The sequence below is a fragment of the Delphinus delphis genome, chromosome 7, assembly GCF_949987515.2.
Source record: "Delphinus delphis chromosome 7, mDelDel1.2, whole genome shotgun sequence".
Lineage (NCBI taxonomy): Eukaryota > Metazoa > Chordata > Mammalia > Artiodactyla > Delphinidae > Delphinus > Delphinus delphis.
The window spans coordinates 34,906,408-34,930,421 of record NC_082689.1 but is presented as its reverse complement, the minus strand read 5'-3'; the positions used below and the strand labels follow the sequence as shown (position 1 = coordinate 34,930,421).

At 43.0% G+C, this 24,014-nt stretch overlaps 1 protein-coding gene across 2 annotated transcripts in view; it reads left to right on the top strand.

The window, feature by feature from the left end:
* AOX1 (aldehyde oxidase 1) overlaps nt 1-24,014 on the top strand; it is a 71,080-nt gene that overhangs the window by 33,469 nt on the left and 13,597 nt on the right. The window contains exons 20-27 of one of the 2 annotated variants that reach the window (XM_060016343.1): nt 2,825-2,921; nt 5,654-5,778; nt 7,840-7,973; nt 9,012-9,099; nt 13,519-13,605; nt 14,443-14,634; nt 16,925-17,152; nt 22,262-22,357. In XM_060016343.1, the coding sequence (XP_059872326.1) occupies nt 2,825-2,921; nt 5,654-5,778; nt 7,840-7,973; nt 9,012-9,099; nt 13,519-13,605; nt 14,443-14,634; nt 16,925-17,152; nt 22,262-22,357 (1,047 nt within the window). The remainder of the gene's footprint in view (nt 1-2,824; nt 2,922-5,653; nt 5,779-7,839; nt 7,974-9,011; nt 9,100-13,518; nt 13,606-14,442; nt 14,635-16,924; nt 17,153-22,261; nt 22,358-24,014) is intronic. The other variant, XM_060016344.1, reaches the window with a different exon arrangement.

The window sequence follows — 24,014 nt, the reverse complement described above, 5'->3', positions numbered from 1 at the left end:
GGACTCCATATACACCTTCACCCAGACTCTTTCAGGTACACAGTGAGAACCAACAAGATGCTCTATGAAGCATATATTGGAGACACTAGTTTTAGATCCTTTAATGCATATCTTAAGTAAGTATGAGAAATAGATCCTATGATGCCTACAGCTATTTTGGCAACTTAAACAAATTGGGGAACTGCATTTCCTATCCTGTTTTTTAAAAAGGATTTTGAAATTTATAAAGGTTTTCAGACTCATCTCCCTGAAATGATATGAGTATTCTTCTGCATATATTTCACTGGTTCTTATAATTTACTAAATAATAAAAGCATGAAAGTTGGGAAAGCATCATGAATAGATAAGATTCAGCACATACAGACTCAGTGTAATCTCGGAATACAATATTATCTCCACAACATAATAAATAAATTGGGCTCTAGGTGACTAGCATGCCCTGAGGCAGAAAATAAGGAAATAAGTTGGCCAAGATTAGTGTCTCCAGGAGAACTTGGCCTTGGTTATGTTTCCTATCATGCTGCTTTATGCCAAGGAACATAGTGTTTGTTTCTGGACAATGTCCTCAGTGTTCTGAAATTAAAATAAAATCATGTCAAGGAGACAAAAACATAAAAGTTTAGTTGGAGTCCAAGAGTGACTATGCTTTCCAAATTTTCCTGGCCAGTTTCAAATTCAAACATTCTGTTCCCTTCTTAAACCCTTTTCATTCATGTGTTGCCTGCTCTTCTTGCTTACTTTATACATTCCTTCCTCAACATTTTGTTTTAGAGTTAGGCTTACTTCTTAGTAAGAAATTATGTCCGTAATACTTTATCAAAAATCTTGTTTGTAATTCTTGGCCCAATTCCAGTAGCTAAATATCTTCCCTTCCCCCTCACCCCACTTTCCAGCCAAATAAAATTCCAAATAAGCAAATAGACACCACTCTCTTCCCACCCCTTCCCCCCCAACTTGGACCGGCACATCTCTAATTGTCTGCCAGAGAATCCCAGCATCAAATACCAAACTTTGACATCGTGGAAAAGAGCTACCTCTTTATATCTTTATATATGTTTATATCAGAGGTTAAGCTCTCCAGGGTTAATCAACTAGATCAAGTAGATTTAATCAAACTGTATAACAAGGAAGTATGTCCTGCTCCCTACACATTACAGTTCTTTTTATCACTTTGCTGACCAAGAAATATTCAGGAAATTAGCTCCAAGTTACTCAAAGAGCAAGCAGCAAGGGAAGTGGAAAAAAGATTAAACTTAAAAAAAAATTGGATTTATAAAACTTAATTTCTGTTTTGAACCTAGAATATCTGAGTCTTAGATTAATAAGAAAATCATATGAATTGATTCCATTAGGAAGTGTGTTATCAATCAAAACAGGATGAAAACAAATGGATCTCCAGCACTATCACTACTGTTTAACCTAGCTTATGCTGTTTTGAATTTTTAATAGTTTGAGTGGGGAAATGCTATCAAAACCCTTGGCTCACGGGGTCAGGCTGATGACCATGGTGAGAAAACTATGCTCCCGACCAGAATCTCTCATCAATCGTCATGGTCAACAACGTGACCATAGCTAATACCTAGAGTTCTCTGTGTGTTTACCTTGTTCTAAGCAGGTTTCCTTCATTAACTCACTAAATGCTCACAACAATCCTATGAGGTAAAAACAGTTGTTATCCCCATTCTGATGCAGAAACTGAAAGACACAGTTACCCAAGGTCCAGCAGCTGATCAGCAATAGAAGCGATCAACAGACACTCTATCAAAGACCCTTGGCCCCATGGTAGTAGAAAAAAACCAACCCACTTTTTGAATGGAGGAAATGGCAGGATCACAATAGAACATCCCGTAAGGTATACTGATAGGTCTAGACACCGATTGGTGGCCAGAGGGAGCCAGAGTTAGGAGAATCCCTAGCCGCCAGCAGGCTGGAATTTCATAGATGGACAATAATGCATTGTAGAAATTCTGGCAGGAGCTGGCATGTCACGTTTGCCAAGGACCCAGGGATTACAGCAAGATGAATTCCTAAGGATAGGTAAGAAAACCAACCTGGATTATTATAGCTACATCCCTGATTATGTGTACCTACTACTGTACCCCTTTCAGTAGGCATCTGGGAGAAGCCATTAGGAGCCAGAATATAAGTGGATTTGTGGTACCCACTCTGGACTTGTAATGGAATCTTTCTTCCAGGGCTGGAGGTCCCAGGTGCAAATGCTGTACTCATACCCCCAGAGGAGCTTGGGGCTGGCAGGCAAGGCCACCATGTCCTTATCACTAGAGTGTCTTCAGCTAACACTGACAGAGCACTTATTATATGCCGTGTAAGCTCTTTCATGCCTCATTTCATTCTATTCTTTCCACAACCCTATTGGAGCTATGTGCACAACTCTACTTTCATTGTACAGATGAGGCTCAAAGAAGTGAAGTAACAGACCCACAGTCAAACAGCTGGTAAATGGAGAAAATGGACATAACTCTGACTGGGTCCAGAGCCCAAGATCTAAACCCCTGTGCCTTGTTACACTGGCTGCATAACATGGGCTGTGGAATGAAAAGAATAATCTGCCTGGAAATATTAGTTCCGTAATGGGACCACCTGGTGCTAGGTGTTTTCTGAGCATACTTTTTTTTTTTTTGATGCGGACATTTGCATTTGCTCCATGGGGAGTCTTTCTGCAGCCTGGTTCTCAGCTCAGCTCATGCGATTCCAGAGCAAGAGAAGCGCTGCGCAGACTCAGACGATGCAGCATCACATGTGGCTACTGCTGTAGGGCTGGGTCTCTTGCCCCGGGGGCCTCACTTTTCTGTTCTCTTTCTAGGAAGCTATACAACACAAGTCCTTCTTCGAGCAAGAAAGGAAACTGGAGTATGGAAATATTGATGAAGCATTTAAAATGGTGGATCAAATTCTTGAAGGTAAAACTATCTGAAAAGAATGATGAGAGGGGAAGCAACCCCGGCCTGCCCAGTTGTTATACAGATGGTGTCTGTTTTCCTGAAGGTCTGGAAACTGAGGCTCAGAGTGGTTAAGGAGCACCGTCATACAACAGCCACTAAGCCACGAAGCACTGTGGATTGATAGCTTTTTTCAGGATTTCCAAAGCCCATGTTTCTTTCTGTTTCATCCTTTCTGACTTCTCCCTCCCCCCTCCATCTCTGCTTTCTCCTTCCTTTCTTCTTTCCTTCCCTGTCTCCTTCCCCCACTTCCTTGCAGACTTCCTTTAGTTATGTATATATGTAATGAAAATTAAATTTCCCTCCTGGAAATCAGTTGATTTGAACTTTCCAATAAAATTTTTGTAACTTTTTATTTTGAAATAGTTTTAGATTTCAGAAAAGTTGCAGAAACATTAAAGAAACTCCTAATTACCCAGATTCCCCAATAGACATTTCATGACACTTGCTTTATCATTCTGTGTGTGTGTGTGTCTCTGTCTCTGTCTCTGTCTCTCTGCCTGTCTGTCTGTCTGTCTCTCTATATATATATAGAGAGAGAGAGACATATGCACGCACACACTTTTTTTTTTGAGCCATTTGAGAGTAAGTTACTGACTTGATGCCTCTGTCCTCCTAAATACCACAGTGTCCATTTTCTAAGAACAAGGATATTATCTTACATAAACATACAGTTGTTTTTTTGTTTTGTTTTTTTTGCGGTACGCAGGCCTCTCACTGTTGTGGCCTCTCCTGTTGCGGAACATAGGCTCCGGACGCACAGGCTCAGCGGCCATGGCTCATGGGCCCAGGCGCTCCGCGGCATGTGGGAATCTTCCCGGACCGGGGTACGAACCCGTGTCCCCTGCATCAGCAGGTGGACTCTCAACCACTGCGCTACCAGGGAAGCCCCCATCTGAGAATGTCTTTTTAATTTCTTTTTTATCCTTGAAAGATATTTTCACTGAATATAGAATTCTGAGTTGACAGGTCCTTTAGCACTTGAAGAAATATGTTATACCAGTTCTTCTGGCCTCCATGGTTTCTGATGAGAAATCTGTTGTCTTTTGAAGTATTTTTCCCCAATAGGAGAGGCAGTGTTTTTCTCTCTCTTCTTTCAACATACTTTGTTTTTAGTTTTCAGAAGTTTGACTGTGATTTGTCTTGGCATGAGCTTCTTTGGTTTATCTTCTTTGGGATTTACTCAGCTTCTGTAAGTTGGTGTCTTTTACCAAGTTTGGGAAATTTTCACGTATTACATCTTCAAATACTCGACTTTAATGACACAAATGTTCAGACTTTAATTTTAATCACAACTGTGTCTGAGGCTCTGCTCATTTTCTTTTCAGTCTATTCTCTCTATTGCTCAGGTTGAGCAATTTCTATTGTTCTGTATTCTTGTTCCCTGATGATTCCCACTGTTCTCTCTATTCTGTTGTTGAGCTCATCCACTGAGCCCCTTATATTCTGAGTGTTGTATTTCTTAGTTCTAAAATTTCCATTTTGTTCTTTTATATCTTGTTTCTTTGCTGAGATTTTCTATTTTTTTTCATTTGTCCCAAGTGTTTATGTAAATTAAAGCATTTTTATGATGGCTGCTTTAAAATCCTTGACAGATAGTTCCTACATCTGTGTCATCTCGCTGTTGGCATCTGTTGATTGTCTTTTCTCATTCAAGTTGAGTTCTTGGTATGATGAATGACTTCTGATTTTACCCGGTTCACTTTGGATATTATGTTGTAAGACTTTGGATCTTATTTAAATCATCTATTTTACCAGAACTCCTCTGACCCTGTGTTGGAAGGAACGAGGGGTGATGTCTTGTTATTGCCAGGTGGAGCATGGAAGTCCAGGTTCCCCGTAGGGTCCCCATTAACACCACCCCAGCGGAAGATTTGCGGTACCTCATCACAGCTTGATAAGGGTGGAAGTCTAAGCTCCCCACTCAACTTTTGCAAACAGAGATAAGTCTTCAGTTTTTTCTGTAGTGTTTGGCTAGAGCAGAGTAGGTATTGCATAAAAGTTTTCTGTCTTGATAGGCTTCCGCTCTCCTGGTCCTTTGGCTAGAGAAAGTAGGCTTTTCTTGGGGGATTTTTTTTCTCTTTGCCTGTTGGTGTTTCTGGATTTCTGCTTCCCTGGCACCAAGTCTGGGATATATGAAGCAAACAATAACAAAACCCACTGAACTCAACATTGTGTCTTTCCTTGGGTCCCAAAGTCCCTAGCTGGTTTGCCTTTTCCTCTACTTTTCAGAACCTTCTTATGTTTCTTTTATTACATATAATGTCCAGAATTGTTAGCTGTACATAGAAGAAGGAACAGGGAGAAATATATCTACTCCATCTTGTCTTGGAACTGGAATTCTCCTTGCTGTAGTATTTTGACTCTGAAAAGTCACACATCTTTCCCTATCACTCTAAGACCTACCCTGCTGGCAGACATGACACATTCCCCTGCAGAACTCTACTTCAAATATGCAGGTATAATAAAAGCTAAATATTGTTATGTTTGGAATACATAAACACTTGGAACAAATGAAAAAAAATAGAAAATCTCAGCAAAGAAACAGAAGATATAAAAGAACAAAATGGAAATGTAACCCACTGCCCCAGCAGAAGCACTGTCGTAATTTCTCTGTAATGAGATAACACCTGAGGGGTGCTACCTGTCCTATCTGACTGCCTCCTTGATTCTGGAATATTTTCCTCTAACAGGTGAAATACACATGGGAGGTCAAGAACATTTTTATATGGAAACCCAAAGCATGCTTGTTGTTCCCAAAGGAGAGGATCAAGAAATTGATGTCTACGTGTCCACACAGTTTCCCAAATACATACAGGTAATGTGGGGACCATTATGGAGGGGACATGGCTAAGTGGTTTCTGTCAACAAGATATACCAAGAACAATTTAGAACATTTTAGAAACTGAAGGCGTTTGGAATACTAATAGCCATATCCATTTGGGTATTAATAACCATACAACTTTAAAACTTTTAAGATAGTATTATGAAAGTAATGGCCTTCTGTTTGTGGGTCTGTAACTTTAAAATCAGTTATGGGATCAGCCGGTCTCTTTTTCTATACTCTTGACACTGTTAAGAACACGAAAGAAATGATGACTATAGTCAACACTGCTGTATTATATATGAAAGTTGTTAAGAAACAGATCCTAAGAGTTCTTGTCACAAGGAGAAATTTTTTTCTTTTAATTGAATCTATATGAGATGGTGGATGTTAACTAGACCTATTGTGGTAATCAATATATGTAAATCAAACCATCATGCTGTGTACCTTAAACTTATACAGTGATGTATGTCAATTATTGCTCAATAAAACTGAAAAAAAAAACCCAAAATTTTACAAAGGGAGGCCTGCCCTCCAAAACTTACCATCACCTAACTCACATGAAGCAATTAAGAAATAGTACTGGGAAGAATGCAACCAGCAAAGTCAGAATTTACATAGGTGGAAGAATTAAGGGAATGGAGGTTTGTAAAGCCCGGGAATCATCCAGGAAGTCTCATGAAGATGAAGTCTTAAGCTGGGATTTACAGTGGGAATGAGGTTCGTCTAGATGGTGAGAGGAGAAGCCATTTCCAGGGAGTTCCACACCATGATCAAATGCCACTGATTCGTTCATTCATTCATTCCCTTGTCCCTTCTGCAAACACTTTTTGCCTGTGTCCTATATGCCAGGCAGCATGCATGTAAAGCAGGAGGAATAGTACGAAGACTGCCCAAGCTGGAGGTGCCTGGGGTGGCTAGTTTAAGCATCAGGGTGAAAGTAAGGGGAACAAACACTGGGGTCTTGATTCAGTAGGTCACAAGGAGCCAGTGTCATTACCAGAGCAAGTAGGAATGTGGGAATGTGGAGAATGAGGCCTCTTAGAAGGTGGAACACTAAGAAGGATCAGGCGAATTCCATTCCATTCCTGTCGTGCCTCTCACTCCCTGTGTGACATTGGTCCCATCACTTCATTCCTCTTGGGCTCCCCACCTATAAAAATGAGTTATTAAGACTTAATGACCTGGACTTCCCTGGTGGCACAGTGGTTAATAATCCACCTGCCAATGCAGTGGACGTGGCTTCAAGCCCTGGTCCAGGAAGATCCCACATGCCACGGAGCAACTAAGCCCATGCACCACAACTACTGTGCCTGCGCTCTAGAGCCCGCATGCCACAACTACTGAGCCTGCACACCTACTGAGCCCGTGCTCCGCAACAAGAGAAGCCACCACAACAAGAAGCCCGCGCACCGCAACGAAGAGCAAGCCCCGCGTCTCACGCGCCACAACTAGAGAAAGCCCGCGCGCAGCAACAATGACCCAATGCAGCCAAAAATCAAAAATAAAAGAACAAATAAATAAGTAAATTTATAACAACAACAACAAAAAAGACTTAATGACCTCAAACATTAGGATGGCAAAGAAGAGCAAGGCCTACATCCAGGGAAGACCGACCAGCCAACTGAATCCGAATGGAGGGTGAGGAGTGCTCGTTCTCCAGTGGAGACAGTGGTGTGCAGGGAAAAGACCCAGTCTGAGAGAGGCTTGGAAGGCCACGAAATCTCACTGCTGCAGGAAATATATCCCAAAGGATACCTTGGGTGTAGTTCATGGGGAAAAAATTTTTTAAATAATTTTATTATCACAAAAATATCTCATTGATATTGGAAGGACTACTTAATATTAATGATAGTTTTGGTGCTGTCATTACAGCTAAATACTGCTGAGCTCAGCATGGATGCATGCTTAGGTTACTGGAAATCATCCCATTATTTAGTATAAACACACAATTTGTGTATCATGTACAACATTAAGGAATCAACATGTGTAAGGACTATTCCCACTCCCTTGCTGCAGATGGGTCAGATTAATGAGAACTGTTATCATTCGCAGGACATAGTTGCTTCAACCTTGAAGCTCCCAGCTAACAAGGTCATGTGTCATGTAAAGCGTGTTGGTGGGGCTTTCGGGGGGAAGGTGATGAAAACTGGCATCATGGCAGCCATCACCGCGTTTGCTGCAAACAAGTAAGTGGAGAAAATCTGTTAAGTAGACTAAAAATAAAGCGAGGTCACATTGAATATTTTCAGTATTGCGGTTAAGGAGGAAGAATCTGGGTCAAGGTTATTTAAAATCACATATAATATACAAATGTACAAACGAGCTGCCAGCTTATTACAACTTCTTTATTTTATATTGTCAAACTACATACTATAAAAACAAAAATGAGAATCAATTACTGAAAAGAGTAAAAACCACAGTAAAATATATAATACCTGGAGAGAGCCAGAAGCAGATCCTGAAAGGGTGGGGTTACTTGTCCTTAGCACCTGTATATCTACATAGGTCCGTTCAACCTTTTGAGGTAGACATTTATATCTATCTATATATCTACACCTATACATATCTCAAAAGGTTTATATACATATAGATAGATATAAATATGTGTATCTCAAAAGTTGTGTGTGTGTGTGTATATATTTTTTCCCCTTAATTTAAATGGAAAATTTGCTTCTGTTATGCTTACCTTTATTTATAGTACCATTTTCCTTTAAGGGTGTCAGAATATAACCATAGGAAATTGTCTTTGGAACAGGCACACCTAGAAGGCTTAATTTCTTTGCTAACTAATGTACGTCAGTTCCTCTGCCCCATGACACAAAAAGACCTTCATTCCAGACCTGTCCTATCAGGGAATACTTGGCAGTCAGACACCACTTGAGTTCCTCCATTTGTAACCATCTATAATGTGGCCTTGGGACTGTTTGCCTATCATGGAGGTGATTATCACAGTGGGAAATAACCCCAAAGCAATACTCCGGAGCCTTGGGCCTGAGAGCCCCCTTGCATAAGTAGTGAGTGCCAGGCACTGTGCCCTGACCCAAAGGAAGAAGTCACTGGTGTGTGCCTGAGAGCAGCACAGCCTGGGCTCAGGGAGTCACTTTGCTGTTCTGCGGTGTGTGTGGATGCCACCAGGCTCTCACTAGGCGTTACATAAACCCTAGATAATACCTGTTAGGTAAAAGAGTTTACCTCTCCCGATTTTTTTTTTTTTCCTGTTTCAGGCATGGTCGTGCAGTCCGCTGCATTCTGGAACGAGGAGAAGACATGTTAATAACTGGAGGCCGCCACCCTTACCTTGGAAAGTATAAAGTGAGTAGAAGGATGGAGGATTTATGTTGTAAATATAACATAACAGAAATGCAGAGGGCAGGATCTGGCTACTCTCTACTGGGGAATGACAGTGAGCAAATCAACAAATTGTGCGTCACACTGTCTCTTCCTTATGCTAACTGATTACTGGCTGGTTCAGTGAAGCTTTTCTGCTTTCCTCAAAGATACCAGTTTGTGGAAAAAGTACGAGCTGGTATTGGCTGCTACAGAGTGCATAGCTGGAAAACATGTGAGTATATACATACGTCCATGAAAGTGGATCTGATAACCACACTATTCCCACAGTTTTATACGTGGGAGGTAAAAACAGAATAATTTCTGTAACAATAATGTTATGCGAAATTGCAAATGCTTGCCAACAGCTTCCTCATTTATCAATATGTCAAAGGTATTTTGGTAAAACTCTGTACCAGAAATTCCTAATTCCTAGAAAAGTTTCTGTAGCAGAAAATAAGTATTCTTTTGCTTTATAAGAAATAAGTTTACTTGCCAGAATGGGCTAACTGCTCTAACAACTAAAAACTCTCTGGGACTTAGACCTTTTTTGTGTTAATTCTTGCTCAAGTAACAGCCCAGTGTAATCAGAGGAGGGTGGGAGGTGGGCGGAGAACAGGAGAGAACCCTGCTACACAGAATCACTCATGGACTCAAGCTTTTTCCATCTAGTAACACCACCATCCTCCCCTCAGACCGCACTGTTGAATACGGAAGCCACTAGGCACATACGGCTATTTAAATTTAAATCTACTAAGTTAAATGAAAGTTAAAATTCAGCTCCAGGGCTTCCCTGGTGGCGCAGTGGTTGAGAGTCCGCCTGCTGGGACGCGGGTTCGTTCCCCGGTCCGGGAGGATCCCACGTGCCGCGGAGCGGCTGGGCCCGTGAGCCATGGCCACTGAGCCTGCGCGTACGGAGCCTGTGCTTCCCAACCGGAGAGGCCATGACAGTGAGAGGCCCGTGTACCGCAAAAAAAAAAAAAAAAAAAAAAAAAAAATTCAGTTCCACAGTAGCATTAACTATATTTCAAGTGCTCAATAACCACCTGTGACTAGTGGCTGCCATATAGGACATGCAAATAGAGAACATTGCCATCATCACAGGAAGTTCCATTGGTTAGCACTGCCCTAAAGACTCTTTGTCCTCCACTGGATTTTCTGCAGAGGGCAGCAGACAAGGGAAGGGAAGGGAAGAGAGGGAGCAGAGTGTTGTGTGGGAGATGTTCTGAGCACCAGGCCTGGAAGTGGTGGTCCTTGCTTTAATCGACACATTATTGGCCAGAACTTTGCCACCTAACTGCAAGGGGGCATGGGAAATGTAGTCTTCCTGCATGCCCAGGATGAAAGACAACAGGATTTGTTGAACACATCACATCGTTTCTACCACAACTGGTGTACCTGCATACATATTGTTAGAAGATAACGAATGTATCTATTTCAACTTACATTCACCCTAAGCTATATTTTGAATTGGGTTTAGTGCAACATAGATTTATTAGAGCAAACTTTGTCCTGAAGGAGACCACATTTTAGCCGTTGAGGGAGAAATAAGACTTACACCTATGAAGTCATTATGAAAACATAATAATCTCAGGTTAAAGGAGGAGGTGCACATAGTAAAACTATGGGGAGAGATGAATATGAGTTGGGGTGTGTACAGGAAACTTCTTAGAGAAGGTGAAACGTAAATGACCTTCAAGAATGGATTGGCAGAAAGAAGGCATACCAGGTGGTGGGATAGTAGCAGCATAAATGCAGAGGTGGGATACACACGGCCTGTTTGATAGGGGCAGGAGTAACGGGAGAAGGGGAATTAGTGCACAGAGCACTTACTGGAAAGTAATGGGAAATAAGATGGGTTGGGTTAGGTGATGCCAGGCTCAGAGTGGCCTGAGAATCCCAGGATGGGGGGTTAAACTTGATCTCCTAAGATACAGTGAGACTGAGTAGATGCTTGACCAGTCAAGTGTCATAACCAAACATGGGTGCTTTGAGGGGGAGAATATGATGGCACTGGGCAGGACGGCCTAGCGAGGAGGGAGGACGCAGACCGCCTGGAGGCAGCTGATGCTTTCAGACGTGAAGCAGTTGGGGTCTGACTACGATAGGAAGATGTAGAAAAAGAGATGGGTCCAAGAGCTATTATAAAATAAAATAGAATTCGGTGACAAACTTAGCAAAATATAATGGAGAATAAAAACCGCAAACATGCCTTGGAGGTTTCTGATAAAAAGAGCCAAGTTGGAAGGAGGAAACAGTCTAGATGGACAGGGATGAGTTTATTTGTGTGTTTGGAGAAGAAGTGACAGTGGGACATTTGAAAGTGGAAATGTCCTTCATCGATATGGGACTTTATTGAAAAGACTGGATTATAAGTTATAGAAACCATCAGCATAGTGATGATTAAAACCTTGAGAAGATAATGTGTTCCGATGGAGGGTAGTATGAGGACAGGAGATGATATTAATAATATTTACAGTAGTATTATTTAGGATACTTGCTAGGTTTCAGTCACTGGCTTATGATTTTGCCTGCATTACCTTACTTATTGCCAGGTCACAGATAGTCAGAGAGGTTATGTGACTTGCCCGAGATCACAGAGTGGGTTAAGTGGCAGACCCAGGATTCAGACTTAAACTGCTGAATTCACAGTTCATGCCCTTGACTTCAGTTTGAATTTGGCTCCAGTCAAGAAAAATCATTAAAATAAACTTTACTTTTATTATTATTATTTTCTTTTGTCTACGTTGCATGGCTTGCGGGATCTTAGTTCCCCGATCAGGGATCAAACCCGGGCCCTGGCAATGAAAGCACAGAGTCCTAACCACTGGAGCGCCAGGGAATTCCCAAAATGAACTTTAATAAGTTCAGAAATATTGAATACATCTTAAAAGCAAGGAAGATATTTATTTAAAAGACCTCCAGCAACACCAAATGCTGCTGAGAATTGTGATGAAATTGGGCCCTATGAGAAAAATGTGCAGCGTCCCTTATGTGCAGGCCACCAGATTTGGAGATTAGAAGATCGCTGGCTTTAGGGGAAAAGGTTTTGGTGGAAATATGAGGATGGGAGTCAGAATTCAAGAACTTATGGCGAGAATAAGAGGTCAAGAAATATGCAGTTGATTTGCTTTAGGAGGAGAAAAAAGATTGAACAGTAGTGACAGATTAAACAGGAGGGTTTTTGTGTGTGTTTGTTTTGCTTTTATATCTTTATCCTTCCTTTTTATTGTTATTATTTTTATTTGTGGCAAAATACACATAACATAAAATTTACTATCTTAACCATTTTTAAGTGTACAGTTCAGTGGCATTATTAAGTACAGTCACATTGTTGTGCAGTCGTCACCATCCAGCTCTGGAATTCTTTTCACCTTGCAAAACTGAAACTCTGTACCCATGAAGCAATAACTCCCCATTCCTTCCTCTCCCAACAGCCCCAGGAAACCACCACTCTACTCTCTGTCTCTGTGCATTTGACTACTTTGGGTGCCTCACATAAATAGAACCATACAGTGTTGGTCCTTTTGTGACTGACTTATTTCACTTAGCGTAATGTCCACAAAGTTCATCCATGTTGTAGCATGTGTCAGAATTTTTTCCTTCCTTTTTTTTGGCTGAATAATATTCCATCGTATGTATATACCATATTTTGTTTCTCCACTCATTTACTGATGGACACTTGAGTTGCTTCTACCCCTTGTGAATAATGCTGCTGTGAACATAGGTATACATATATCTCCCTGAGATCCTGCCTTCAATTCCTTTGGATAAATACCCAGCTGCACTGTTTTACCTTCCCACCAAGAGTGTACAAGGGTTCCAGTTTCTCCACATCTGCACCAACACTTATTGTTTTGTTTCTGTTTTTCGGGGTTTTTTTTTTTTTTTTTGCTATAGTAGCTATTCTAATGGATGTGAGGTGGTATCTTATGGTTTTGATTGGCATTTCCCTAATTATTAGTGATGCCGAGCATCTTTTCATGTGCTTGTTACCCATTTTGTATATTTTCATTGGAGAAGTGTCTATTCAAGTCCTTTGTCTACTTTTTAATCAGGTTGTTTGGGGCTTTTTGTTGTTGAGTTGTAGGAGTTCTTTATACATCCCAGATATTAACCCCTTATTAGATATATGGTTTGCAAATATTTTCTCCCATTCTCTGGATTGCCTTTTCACTCTGTTGATTGTATCCTTTGATACCGGGAAGTTTTAAATTTTGACATCGTCCAATTTATCTATTTTTTCTTTTGTTGCTTATGCTTTTGGTGTCTTATCCAAGAAATTGTCAAATCCAAGGTCATAAAATTTTTCATCTATATGTAGAGGGTTCACAAGTGACAGAGTAAACTTTAGAGAGACTGGGTCCCCCGAACCAGTATCAGAAGTCCATTCTCTTTCCCCAGGCTGGATTCATGAACGATGGCAGAATCTTGGCCCTGGATGTAGAGCATTATAGCAATGGAGGTGCCTCCCTAGATGAGTCATTGCTTGTAAGTGTTTTAATGAGCAAATTCACATTCTGGAAAGTGTTACGTAAAATTATTTAATTCAGAAAAATGTTCAGTAGTTAAATAATATTTAATTATAAAAGCGTAAAGATTCGCAATGCAGGGAGCGAGTAGACTCATGTTACTTACTGGTGCCTCCAGGGTGAGCCCAGAGATACTGCTAAGTCTGCATCTGTGTGTTACCTCCGTGTTTCCCAAACTGAGAGCTCTTTTCCCAGATGCAAGCATTAGACCTTCATCTTGACCCCACTGATGTTTTGAAATGGATAATTCTTTGCTGTAGGGCCGCCCTGTGCACTATAAGAGGTCCCTCAGTATCACTGGCTTCTATCCAGTATGTGTCAGTGGCGCAGCTACCCTCCAGACCTAACAACCCAAAATATCTCCAGGCATTGGCAAATGTCCCAGGAAGGAAGAGGGGAAAATTGCCCCTGGTTGAGAACAAATGCATTAGGCCAAATACCAGCATTTTTTTTCCTGTTTTTCAGGATATTTTATTCTGTAAACTGAGAGAGAGTCTACATTCTGTAGACTGAGAGGGCCTATGAATGCTTCAAAGGCTTTTGGAAATTTTTAAAACCTGGGGAAAAATGCATTAGCCCTAATGTGAAAATGTAAAAGTCATGATTTCCAAAAAATTATTCAAATCTTTAAAAATCATTTTACAGTAAAAATGCATTTAATTTGAGACATGGGTCCAGGTCAGCATGTTTGATGTGACGTAGGTCATTTCTGGCCTGATTTTGGTCCGAAGTCTCAGGATGGTAAAACAGGTGCACAAGGAAGAGGTCTCATCACATCAACTCTGGATTTCCCCAGATAATAGAGATGGGACTTCTGAAAATGGAAAATGCCTACAAGTTTCCCAACCTGCGCTGTCGGGCATGGGCGTGCAGAACCAACCTTCCGTCCAACACGGCTTTGCGAGGGTTTGGCTTTCCTCAGACAGGGCTGATCACCGAATCCTGTATCACGGAAGTTGCAGCCAAATGCGGGTTGTCTCCTGAGAAGGTAAAACTGAATTCGTTTCACAGACAAACGATAGTGAATTTTAGAGGTGGGAGGGCCACGGGGAGTCTTCCTGTTGAGGAATTTGTGGTCCATAGGGGCTACATGATTTGCTGCAGGTAACCCAGCTAACTAGTAATACAGAGCAGGACTCCAGAGTTCAGGGGTCCTTGTCTTACTCGGGCTCCTCAAAAATCCTGGGGCAGAGGGTATTGAGAAGTGAGCTCTGGATTCATTGTTAGTGAGAAGTCTCCATGGGTTAGAAGTTTAACTGCTACTAATAAGTTCTGTCAAACCCTTCTTTCCTCTGCTTCCTTAACATCTTAGGGAGCTGTCATCTGAGTCATTTCAGTTACCAAAATGGCCTCCTTTCTGTTCTTTAAGTCTTGGTCCCAATTTCATTCATTAACAAGCTTGGTTCCCTGCCCAGGATCCTGGAGTAGAGTTAGGGTGGGCAGAAGGTGTGCCCCCTGCCCCCTTCTCCGTCCCGTGAGGACCAGGGAAAACAGCATCTCCCCAGCTGACTTCTCCCAGCAAGCTCTCTGTCCTCTTCTTGGTTAGATGAAGCCACTTTTCAAGTATGTTGTCTCCGGGCTCCATTTCTGCCAGCCCTCTCAGAAATTGACAGTCCCCTGCAAGCATTAAGTCTCCAACTGACCCTCAGCTAGCCCCTCACGCAGCATCCCCTGAAGCCCACACCTCTTGGCCCCATGCTGCAGCCATCCATGGAAAGCCCCAGTCCCTGATTCATCTACCTCCTCCCCCACCAGCACTAGAATTTGTGACCATAGACAGGAGCCATCATCTTTATGTCTCTTGAACTTGGGGGGGGGGCCCTGCCCCTCCCTTCCTGGCTGTCTCACCATGGCCTCTTTCCCAGATGTGCTGTCACATTGATAGCACTAGGAGGAGGATCAGCTAATGACCTCCCTTCATCCCCAGAGAAGATGGAGGAGAGAGTAGCCATCCTTCAAAACACCACAGCAGGGGGCTTCCCTGATGGCGCAGTGGTTGAGAGTCTGCCTGCCGATGCAGGGGACACGGGTTCGTGCCCCGGTCCGGGAAGATGCCACATACCGCGGAGCAGCTGGGCCCATGAGCCAAGGCCGCTGAGCCTGCGCGTCCGGAGCCTCTGCAACGGGAGAGGCCACAACAGTGAGGCCTGCGTACCACAAAAAAAAAAACAAAAAAAAACACCACAGCAGGGATTTCCCTGGTGGTCCAGTGGTTAAGATCCACACTCCCAATGGAGGGCATCTGGGTTTGATCCCTGGTCAGGGAACTAGGTGCCACATGCCGCAACTAAAGATCCCGCGTGCTGCAACTAAAGATCCTGTGTGCCGCAACTAAACATCCCGCGTGCCACGACTAAAGATCCTGCGTGCTGCAACTAAAGATCCCGCATGCCGCAACTAAAGATCCTGCATGCCACGACTAAAGATCCCGTGTGCTGCAACTAAAGATCCCGTGTGCCACAACTAAGACCCAGCACAGCCAAATAAATAAATAAATATTTTTTAAAACCCCCCAAAACAAAAAAAAACACCTTCCCCAAAATGGCACAGCTCACTAATTTCCAGTCATCCTTTTATAATTATCTGGGACTTTTTGGAGGGGGAGATGGGAAGAAGATATGTCTGTAATGACCCCTGTCAGCTTGGGGAGAGGGCTGGCCTCAACTGCTGAGAGTTTTCTCAGCTGCAAATGTGAAGTACTTGACCTTTTGTTCTCAGCTGGGTGCCTTAGTCACCAATTTCTGGGAATTCAGGAAGAATTCTACTCTGCTTCAGACATCCTGGGGTAGAATCACTTAATTGGCTTTTCATCCTAGTTATGGGCTATATTTAAACAAACTTTCATAGTTTCCTGTTTGGAAGTGAGTGGTCTTCTCTTGCCTCAGCATCTGAAAATTGAAATCACACGGATCATGTAGCCTGGAATTAAATTCAGCATTACCTTTCAACAGATACTCACAAGTACAACTGGAATTAAGAGTCCACGGTGTACCTGGACTGCACTGTTGAGTTATATAAGAAATATGAGGAAAGGAGTCCTTCCTCTGAACTTACAGAGGAGTGGCATCGAAGGCATATAAGTGCTAACACATTTGATAGAGGCTCTGAGTAGAGGAAGAGGAAGATGTTATGTGTTGGGAAAGGCTTCAGCAAGGAGTAGATTGAACTCAGTTTGGGTTTTCTATGATGAGCAGAATTTGACTAGGAGGACAGTGGGTGGGAGAGACTATGTCTTCCTAGTGCCCCACCAACCCTTTTGATCTCCTTCTCTTTTGTAGGTCCGAACGATAAACATGTATAAGGAAATTGATCAAACACCCTACAAACAAGAGATTAATGCCAAGAACCTGATCCAGTGTTGGAAAGAATGCATGGCCATGTCTTCCTACGCCCCAAGGAAAGCAGCCGTAGAAAAATTCAACTCGGAGAACTGCTGGAAGAAGAAGGGGCTGGCAATGGTCCCCCTGAAGTTCCCTGTCGGCCTTGGATCAGTTGCTGCTGGTCAGGTCAGTTCTCCAAACAGACAAATCAAAAGGTGTTGAGGAAACTTTCCATTGAGGTGGATTAGCCATATGGTCGCAATGTCTAACTGTTCAGCTTCCCCAGAGCTTTGCTCCGTCCAACCAGTTTTTCTCCAGAGGAGACGAGAGCTACTTTGCCCACTTCCCCAGGGTTGGTGACAAGCATTCTTGCTGGGAAATTGGGAGACCCAGCACCTATTCCTGGCCTTGGAATTGAACAGCTGAATTAGCTCACTGTGGGCCCATATCACTTAAGTATAAAATACTTAAGTATTGGGGGACCAATGACCCCCAAGACTCCTCTTCAGATACTCTGATTCTGTGAGATAGAAACAGGAAATGGAATAGTAGCAAAAGCTGCAAGGCACTCGGTGCTCCTCCCATTTTTGGTGGGCTGGGGAAAATTACATTCAGAAAAATAAATCATTTAAATATCTTTTCAAACAATCGAAGTTTTTTTTCACTTTATAGCCATTAAAGGTATCACGGGGAGGACTGAAAATCTATTCTTTTTCTTTTTTTAATATATTTATTTATTTATTTTTGGCTGTGTTGGGTCCTGTTGCTGCACGTGGGCTTTCTCTAGTTGGGGCGAGCGGAGGCTACTCTGTTGCGGTGCGCGGGCTTCTCATGGCGGTGGCTTCTCTTGTTGCGGAGCACAGGCTCTAGGTGCATCGGCTTCAGTAGTTGCAGCACACGGGCTCAGTAGTTGTGGTGCACGGGCTTAGCTGCTCCGCGGCATGTGGGATCTTCCCAGCCCAGGGCTCGAACCCGTGTCCCCTGCATTGGCAGGCAGATTCTTAACCACTGCGCCACCAGGGAAGTCCTGAAAAATCTATTCTTGTTGTTTACTTTCTTTAATTGATTAAATGAATTCCCTGCTCGGTTGCTAAACCTCACTTGCAGGTTCCACCTCTTCATTCTTGAGTGGAACTTACCCCGAACAGCTGGTGGTCTTCATTGTCGCTCATTGTACAGCAGGGACGTGGGAACCCTGTTCCCTATGTTCTTACGTGTCCGTATGTGTATCTGTACATACATGTGGATGAGGTGGCAGAGCCCTCAAAACTGTAGTCCCTCCCCTTCGCAGAGTTCACGCCTTTGGCTGAACCGTGAAGAAGGTACGGCAGGTGTGTGTTTTGAGCGCTGACAGAATAGGGATAAGTGGGGGTGGGGCCGTGAAGAGCACTAGTGTGTAGGCCGTGTGATGGGGAGGCCAGGAAAAGCAGGCAGGAAGGCCCTTCCCCCGTTTCCACACCCATCATTCACCCATCTATCCTGACTCAGCCTGGATGAAATCACCAGAACGTTTTCATGCAGCTTTGATTGTAGGTGGGTTAACGCAGAGGGGCACATAACACAGTGGCGATCTGAGTGCAGCCTTCCTATGCCTCTCCTGTTTACGATGGCAACAGCACAGGTGTTGTTTAGTCATCTGCCTACAGTTTACTCAGATGAGAGAGTCAAGAGGCTGTGGTTGAGGAATAAAGGCAAAAACAAGGTTATTAAAAAGGAAAGGAAGGGGGAAACCTATCCCTAGAAAAGGGTTAGCGAGCAGTAACTGTATATAGTTTTGGGGCAAACTGATTAGCTAGCGGCCAGCAAAGAGGCCAGTCTGGGCCGTCTGTCCTTGAGTACACCGACCAGGATCATGCAGAAAACAATTTCCATTGTATATGAATCTTCTGGAAATTTGGGGGCGTTAGGCTGTGGGTAGACATGACAGGCTGTCTCTATTCAATGGTTGCCATTACTTAATACCTGGCCTCCACAGGAGACTAGGTCTGTCCCATTTCCCTCATCAGAAATTTCTCAAAAGGTAGATAAAAATTAACGATAATTACTGAGCACCTACTATGTTGTAAGTTCTTTTAGATTTTAACTCATTCAGCCCTCAGGGCAACCTATAAGATTTGTAACCTTATGTTAATGATGAGAAACTGAGGCTCAGAGAGCTTAAATCACTTGTCCAGAGCCCCACAGCTGGTGAGAGGCGGGGCCGGTGCTGGAACTCAGGTCTCAGAGGCTCCAGAAGCTGTGCTTTGTAGCTACATCAAGCTGCTCCCCCATAGCACCTTCTGGGGGGAACTGAGGTGGGATTCAGCTCAGCTGGGAAGAAACTAGACAACAGCCAGCAGCACAAATTCATTCTCAAAGCTCCTGAGACGCCTTCCCCACCACCACCATCCCCTCCCATCCTTGCCTGGAAACCAGCTTCTGTGCTTAAAACATTTGCTTAGGGCTGAATTGCAGAGTTGAACTGAGGAGTTTGAGATCACTCGGGCTGCTTCCTGGAAGCCATACGCTGAAAGCCTCTGTTCTGAAGCAAACCAGATAGAGGGGGGAACTAGAGCACCTTCTGCGTCTACAGCCCTAGGCTGGGTGATTTGCAACTTCCCACTTGATTTAAGCCCTATCTCCCCTCTGTTGGCTGGTGTGATTCTGTTTCATAGAAGGGGGAGCTGAAGCCCACAGAAGTCCGCTGTCCTACGGAAGGACATCCAGCTAGTGAGTGGTAGAACAAGGACTTGACTTCAAGACTGTGCTCCCAACAGCTGAGGGTGTCAAACGTGCCTCACCTGCATTATATTTAATTCCTAGACAGAGCACTGAAGTGCGCACAGTATCTAATGAACCTCTGTATTCCCAGGGCCTTCATACGGCACCTGGCACAGAAGAGGAACTCAAACGTTTGAATGGCTGAGACATTTTGGGAATCTGTTGGGTCAAAGCTCATGTCTCACCAACACCAGCAGTCATTGCTTGAGGACTTACATTTCACAGACTAAGTTCCAAGTTTATATTGGACAACTCTCTGTTCCCACGTGCCAGTTGTGCTGATTTCGCAGATGCAGCTTTGCAGAATTATCTTTTCTGGCGCTAACCATGAGCCACCCGGTGGTACCACTTAACTGAACCGAATTCGACATTGTAAGTGGCCCAAGAAGCCTGCAGCAGCACGTGGGACAATTACTCAGCAGTCTCAGACAGAAATGCTGCCCTGACACACAGGCAGAGCGCTGCTGCCAGCGGGGTCACACGTGATGAAATGCACAATCCCCTGTACTTGTAGTTCAATCACATGTGCCAGTTACACATTTCACCCACAAGCAACTTCTGAATTGCTGGCAGAGCCAAGGAGGCCAAATAGAGTGTCTACAAGCTTGAGGAACAGATTAAATGGCTATGCTGTTGCCAATTCATTTATCAAACTTTTATTGAGTACTTACTACTCATGAGTTACTATGTGGCTTTGCAAAGGATGCCTTAGGACATGGACTTTCCTTTCAGGGGGCTTACATTCCAGCAGAGTACAAAGAGCCCAGGAGCAGCCGCTGCAGCTGGTATCCCCCGCCGTCTGGTGCATAACCCCTGGGCAGCCCGCCCCGGGTGCTCTGTAGAGGATGTCACTCCTTATCTTTATTGTTTAGAGAGTAAATGACCAGGAGCACAAGACAGTGTTTCCAGGACTGATATGTCAACAGACAGTAGAACGTGCTCTGCTGGGTCTCCCCAAGGCACTTGGATATGATTATTCTGGCAACGATGCCTTTCCTAAGGTTCTAAGATTCTCCCTTGGGCTGTGAGTGTAGGTGCCTTTGTCCTCAGAGAAAGTGCTCCTATGTCCCCATTTTCTCAATACATCCCTAGTTTATACCAGCTGACCAGGTAAATAGAGCCCATTTTCACCGTCAAAGTGCCTGATTTGGAATGCTAGAGGCTTCTGCGTGTCATTTGCTAGAGTAGTGTGAACTTTGGATGCCAGTAAAGAGGCAGCTCTCCAAGTGTGGCCCATGGCCCACAGGTGGCTCTAAAGGTCCTTCTGGTGGGCAAAGAATCGATCTAGGAATGCACTCCTTTCCTTGGGCATATCTGGTGATTGACATGCAGTTCCTTTGACTTTCACTTCTGACCAGGGTTGTTTATAAGTAATCTAAGTGAGTAAAGCAAGGCTTAAAAATTTTAGCTTCATTAAATGGAAATTAGCTTGTTACCAGAATTTTCTGAAGACCTGCCTTTACAAATCCTAGATTATTATGCCACTCTGCATAGAAGCTTAGATATTAAGAAACCTAGCCGATAGCTTTTAGTGACCCCTGGCTGGCCTAGACTACATCTAAGAGGCTGACATTTCCCAGTTGAGCAGCAGTAAAGGTGTGCCTTGGAGACCCTCTGAATCACAGTGGAACCAGTAGAAGCATTTTTCTCTAGGACCATATGCTGTTAATATTGCTCGTATACTGGAGACTCAAAGTGAAGACGCCATTCACATTTTCTGCAGTCTCCTGGGATATCTCAGTCTCCTGGCCCATCTCCATACCCCCTAGTTTAGCACAGGCAGACTTGGCAAGAAGGCACATTCCTATCGACTGTAAAACATGCTTAGCTTAGAGCCTGGGTGTTTCTGACCACAGCAGCCTTTTATTCTATGTTAGCTGTTTGGTTCCTTCTGTATTCCTGTGGGAGCTGTGCAGTTAGATAAGATTACTTCGAAGTTCTCTTCGAACTCTAAAGCCCTATAACTCTGGGCCAAGATGACTGAGGGTGGGCTTAGCTCATTTTGTAGCAAAAATGTAATGTCTATCTGCCCCATCTTATTTGGATTTTTATTTTTGCTTCTCTATAACATACCTACAACTATGGGGATAAGTGTTCATGTAAACAAGTCTTCCTTCTTCCCCAAACTATCTATACTTAACTTTGCATTTAAAACTGACGACACCCTCTCCCCCAAAACACCCAAATCCAGATTATTGTTCCACCCTGGGTAGGGGGGATCCTTGAAGGTACCAGTGCGCTCAGCTTTTCTACTGAGGAAATAGTAGCGTAAGCAGCCTAATCCTGCCCCAGACTCACAGCCATCCAGCGACAAGCTGGCCTCTTGTGGGACGATCATGAGGCAGCACCTGTCCCAGCCTTGCCCTGGCTCTGCTCAGTGCTCTCAGGACAATGGGGAAAGGGTCTGCGTTTATTTTGGCAGATAGGGAAAGGAGGGAGGGGATGCTTTACGGGGAAAAGGTTTTCTAATTGACAAGATATGTGATAATGTCAATCAAAAAGATCGTGGCAACTGTTTTCATCTTTTTTGCTTAGGCTGCTGCCCTGGTTCACATTTATCTAGATGGGTCTGTGCTGGTGACTCATGGTGGAATTGAAATGGGGCAGGGGGTCCACACTAAAATGATTCAGGTAAGAATGCAGATAATTGGATTAAGTCGGATGTGTGCTTGTAGATAGGTGTAGGAGAGAGAAACCTGGAGTGTACATCTTCTGTTCCCAAATAAGAAGGATAGGAGACTTTAGCTTTGACTACTTCAACTGCTAAGCTATTCACAGAAACTGGGTAAACAAGCCAGTTTTGTAACTGACCCTCCTGAAAGAATGTGGTAGAATAGCCTCTGGTTGTCTTACTGCTAAAGAAGGTTGTTTGGTCATTTGCTGCTTTCCTTTGGATATATTAACAAGTGTGTTGTCTTTTTTGAACCTTTGCTGGGCAATAAAAAGATTTAGAAATTCTCATGTATTGCATTGTTTCTTGCCCTTTTTTTAATGCCTCTTTTTTTTTTTTAGGGTTCCCCAACCTTTTATTTTTTATTTATTTATTTAACATCTTTATTGGAGTATAATTGCTTTACAGTGGTGTGTTAGTTTCTGCTTTATAACAAAGTGAATCAGTTATACATATACATATGTTCCCATATCTCTTCCCTCTTGCATCTCCCTCTTGCCCTTTTTATAGTAAGGACTCTGAACAACTGATAGTATAAAACATATTTGATATTTCTAACCGAACTACCAGTTTTCTTTTCGCTCAATTATTTTAGAATAATTTTTAGCTACTGTTTCTATTTTGCTAGTTATTGTAATATTACAGATTATAAAACATTTGAAAGGCAAACATTATTTTAGAAAACCCTGCACAATTCTACCACTTAGCAATAATCACTGTTTTGGGGTCTCTCTATTTTAACGTTTTTTCTTCTTCAAAAAATCACTAGCATTCTTTTTATATAATTTTATATCCTGGATTTTCACCTATCCTTATATAGAGTGACCATTTCCTCCTGTCATTAAGAATTCTTTACAATCATGATTTTTAATGCTGCATGTATATGTCTGTATAATTTATTTAGCCATCCCCGATTGCTGAACACTTCAGTGAACATTTTTGTCCATAAGCCTGTGATCAAACCAATGATTTTTTTTTAAAATAAATTCCAGGAATGGAATTACTGGGTCACAGAATATATCTTAAGTCACTCGCCACATTACCAAATTGTCTTCCAGAAAGTATCCATCACGTTACACCACTACCCAACATTGTACATTATGGATTGTTTAAAAAAAACTTAGATAATTTAATAGAGGAAAGTATCTCATTATTGCTTTAATTTGCACTTTTCTGATCATAGAGGTGCTGAATATATGTTTTATTTCATGTTATCACTCGCTTGAGAATTGTGTGGTCATACCTGTCCCCCTTTCTGGGGTGAGACTTCTGTGTTTTCCTTATTGGGCCACCAGAAACCTTTCTGTTCTAAGCCTATGCACTTGGTATAGGCAGTCTTCTGAAAGCCAGTGATGGGGAGGGCTCTGTATGCCTTATGCCCCTGTCGTAATTGTGGACAAACTCAACTAAGCCATACTGCTAGCAGGAAAGAGAATGTGGAACCAGCTGAGATGAGTAGTATGATTTTGCCCCATCATTAAACACAAAGGAAGAACCTAGCAGCCAGCTAAGTCCTTATGTTGGCCAGTGGCACTGGCACCATGTACTTCTGGGATCTCTGGTTGGTGCAGCTGCTTTAACAAAACCATTGTCCTTTCTCAGAAATGCTCTCTTCCT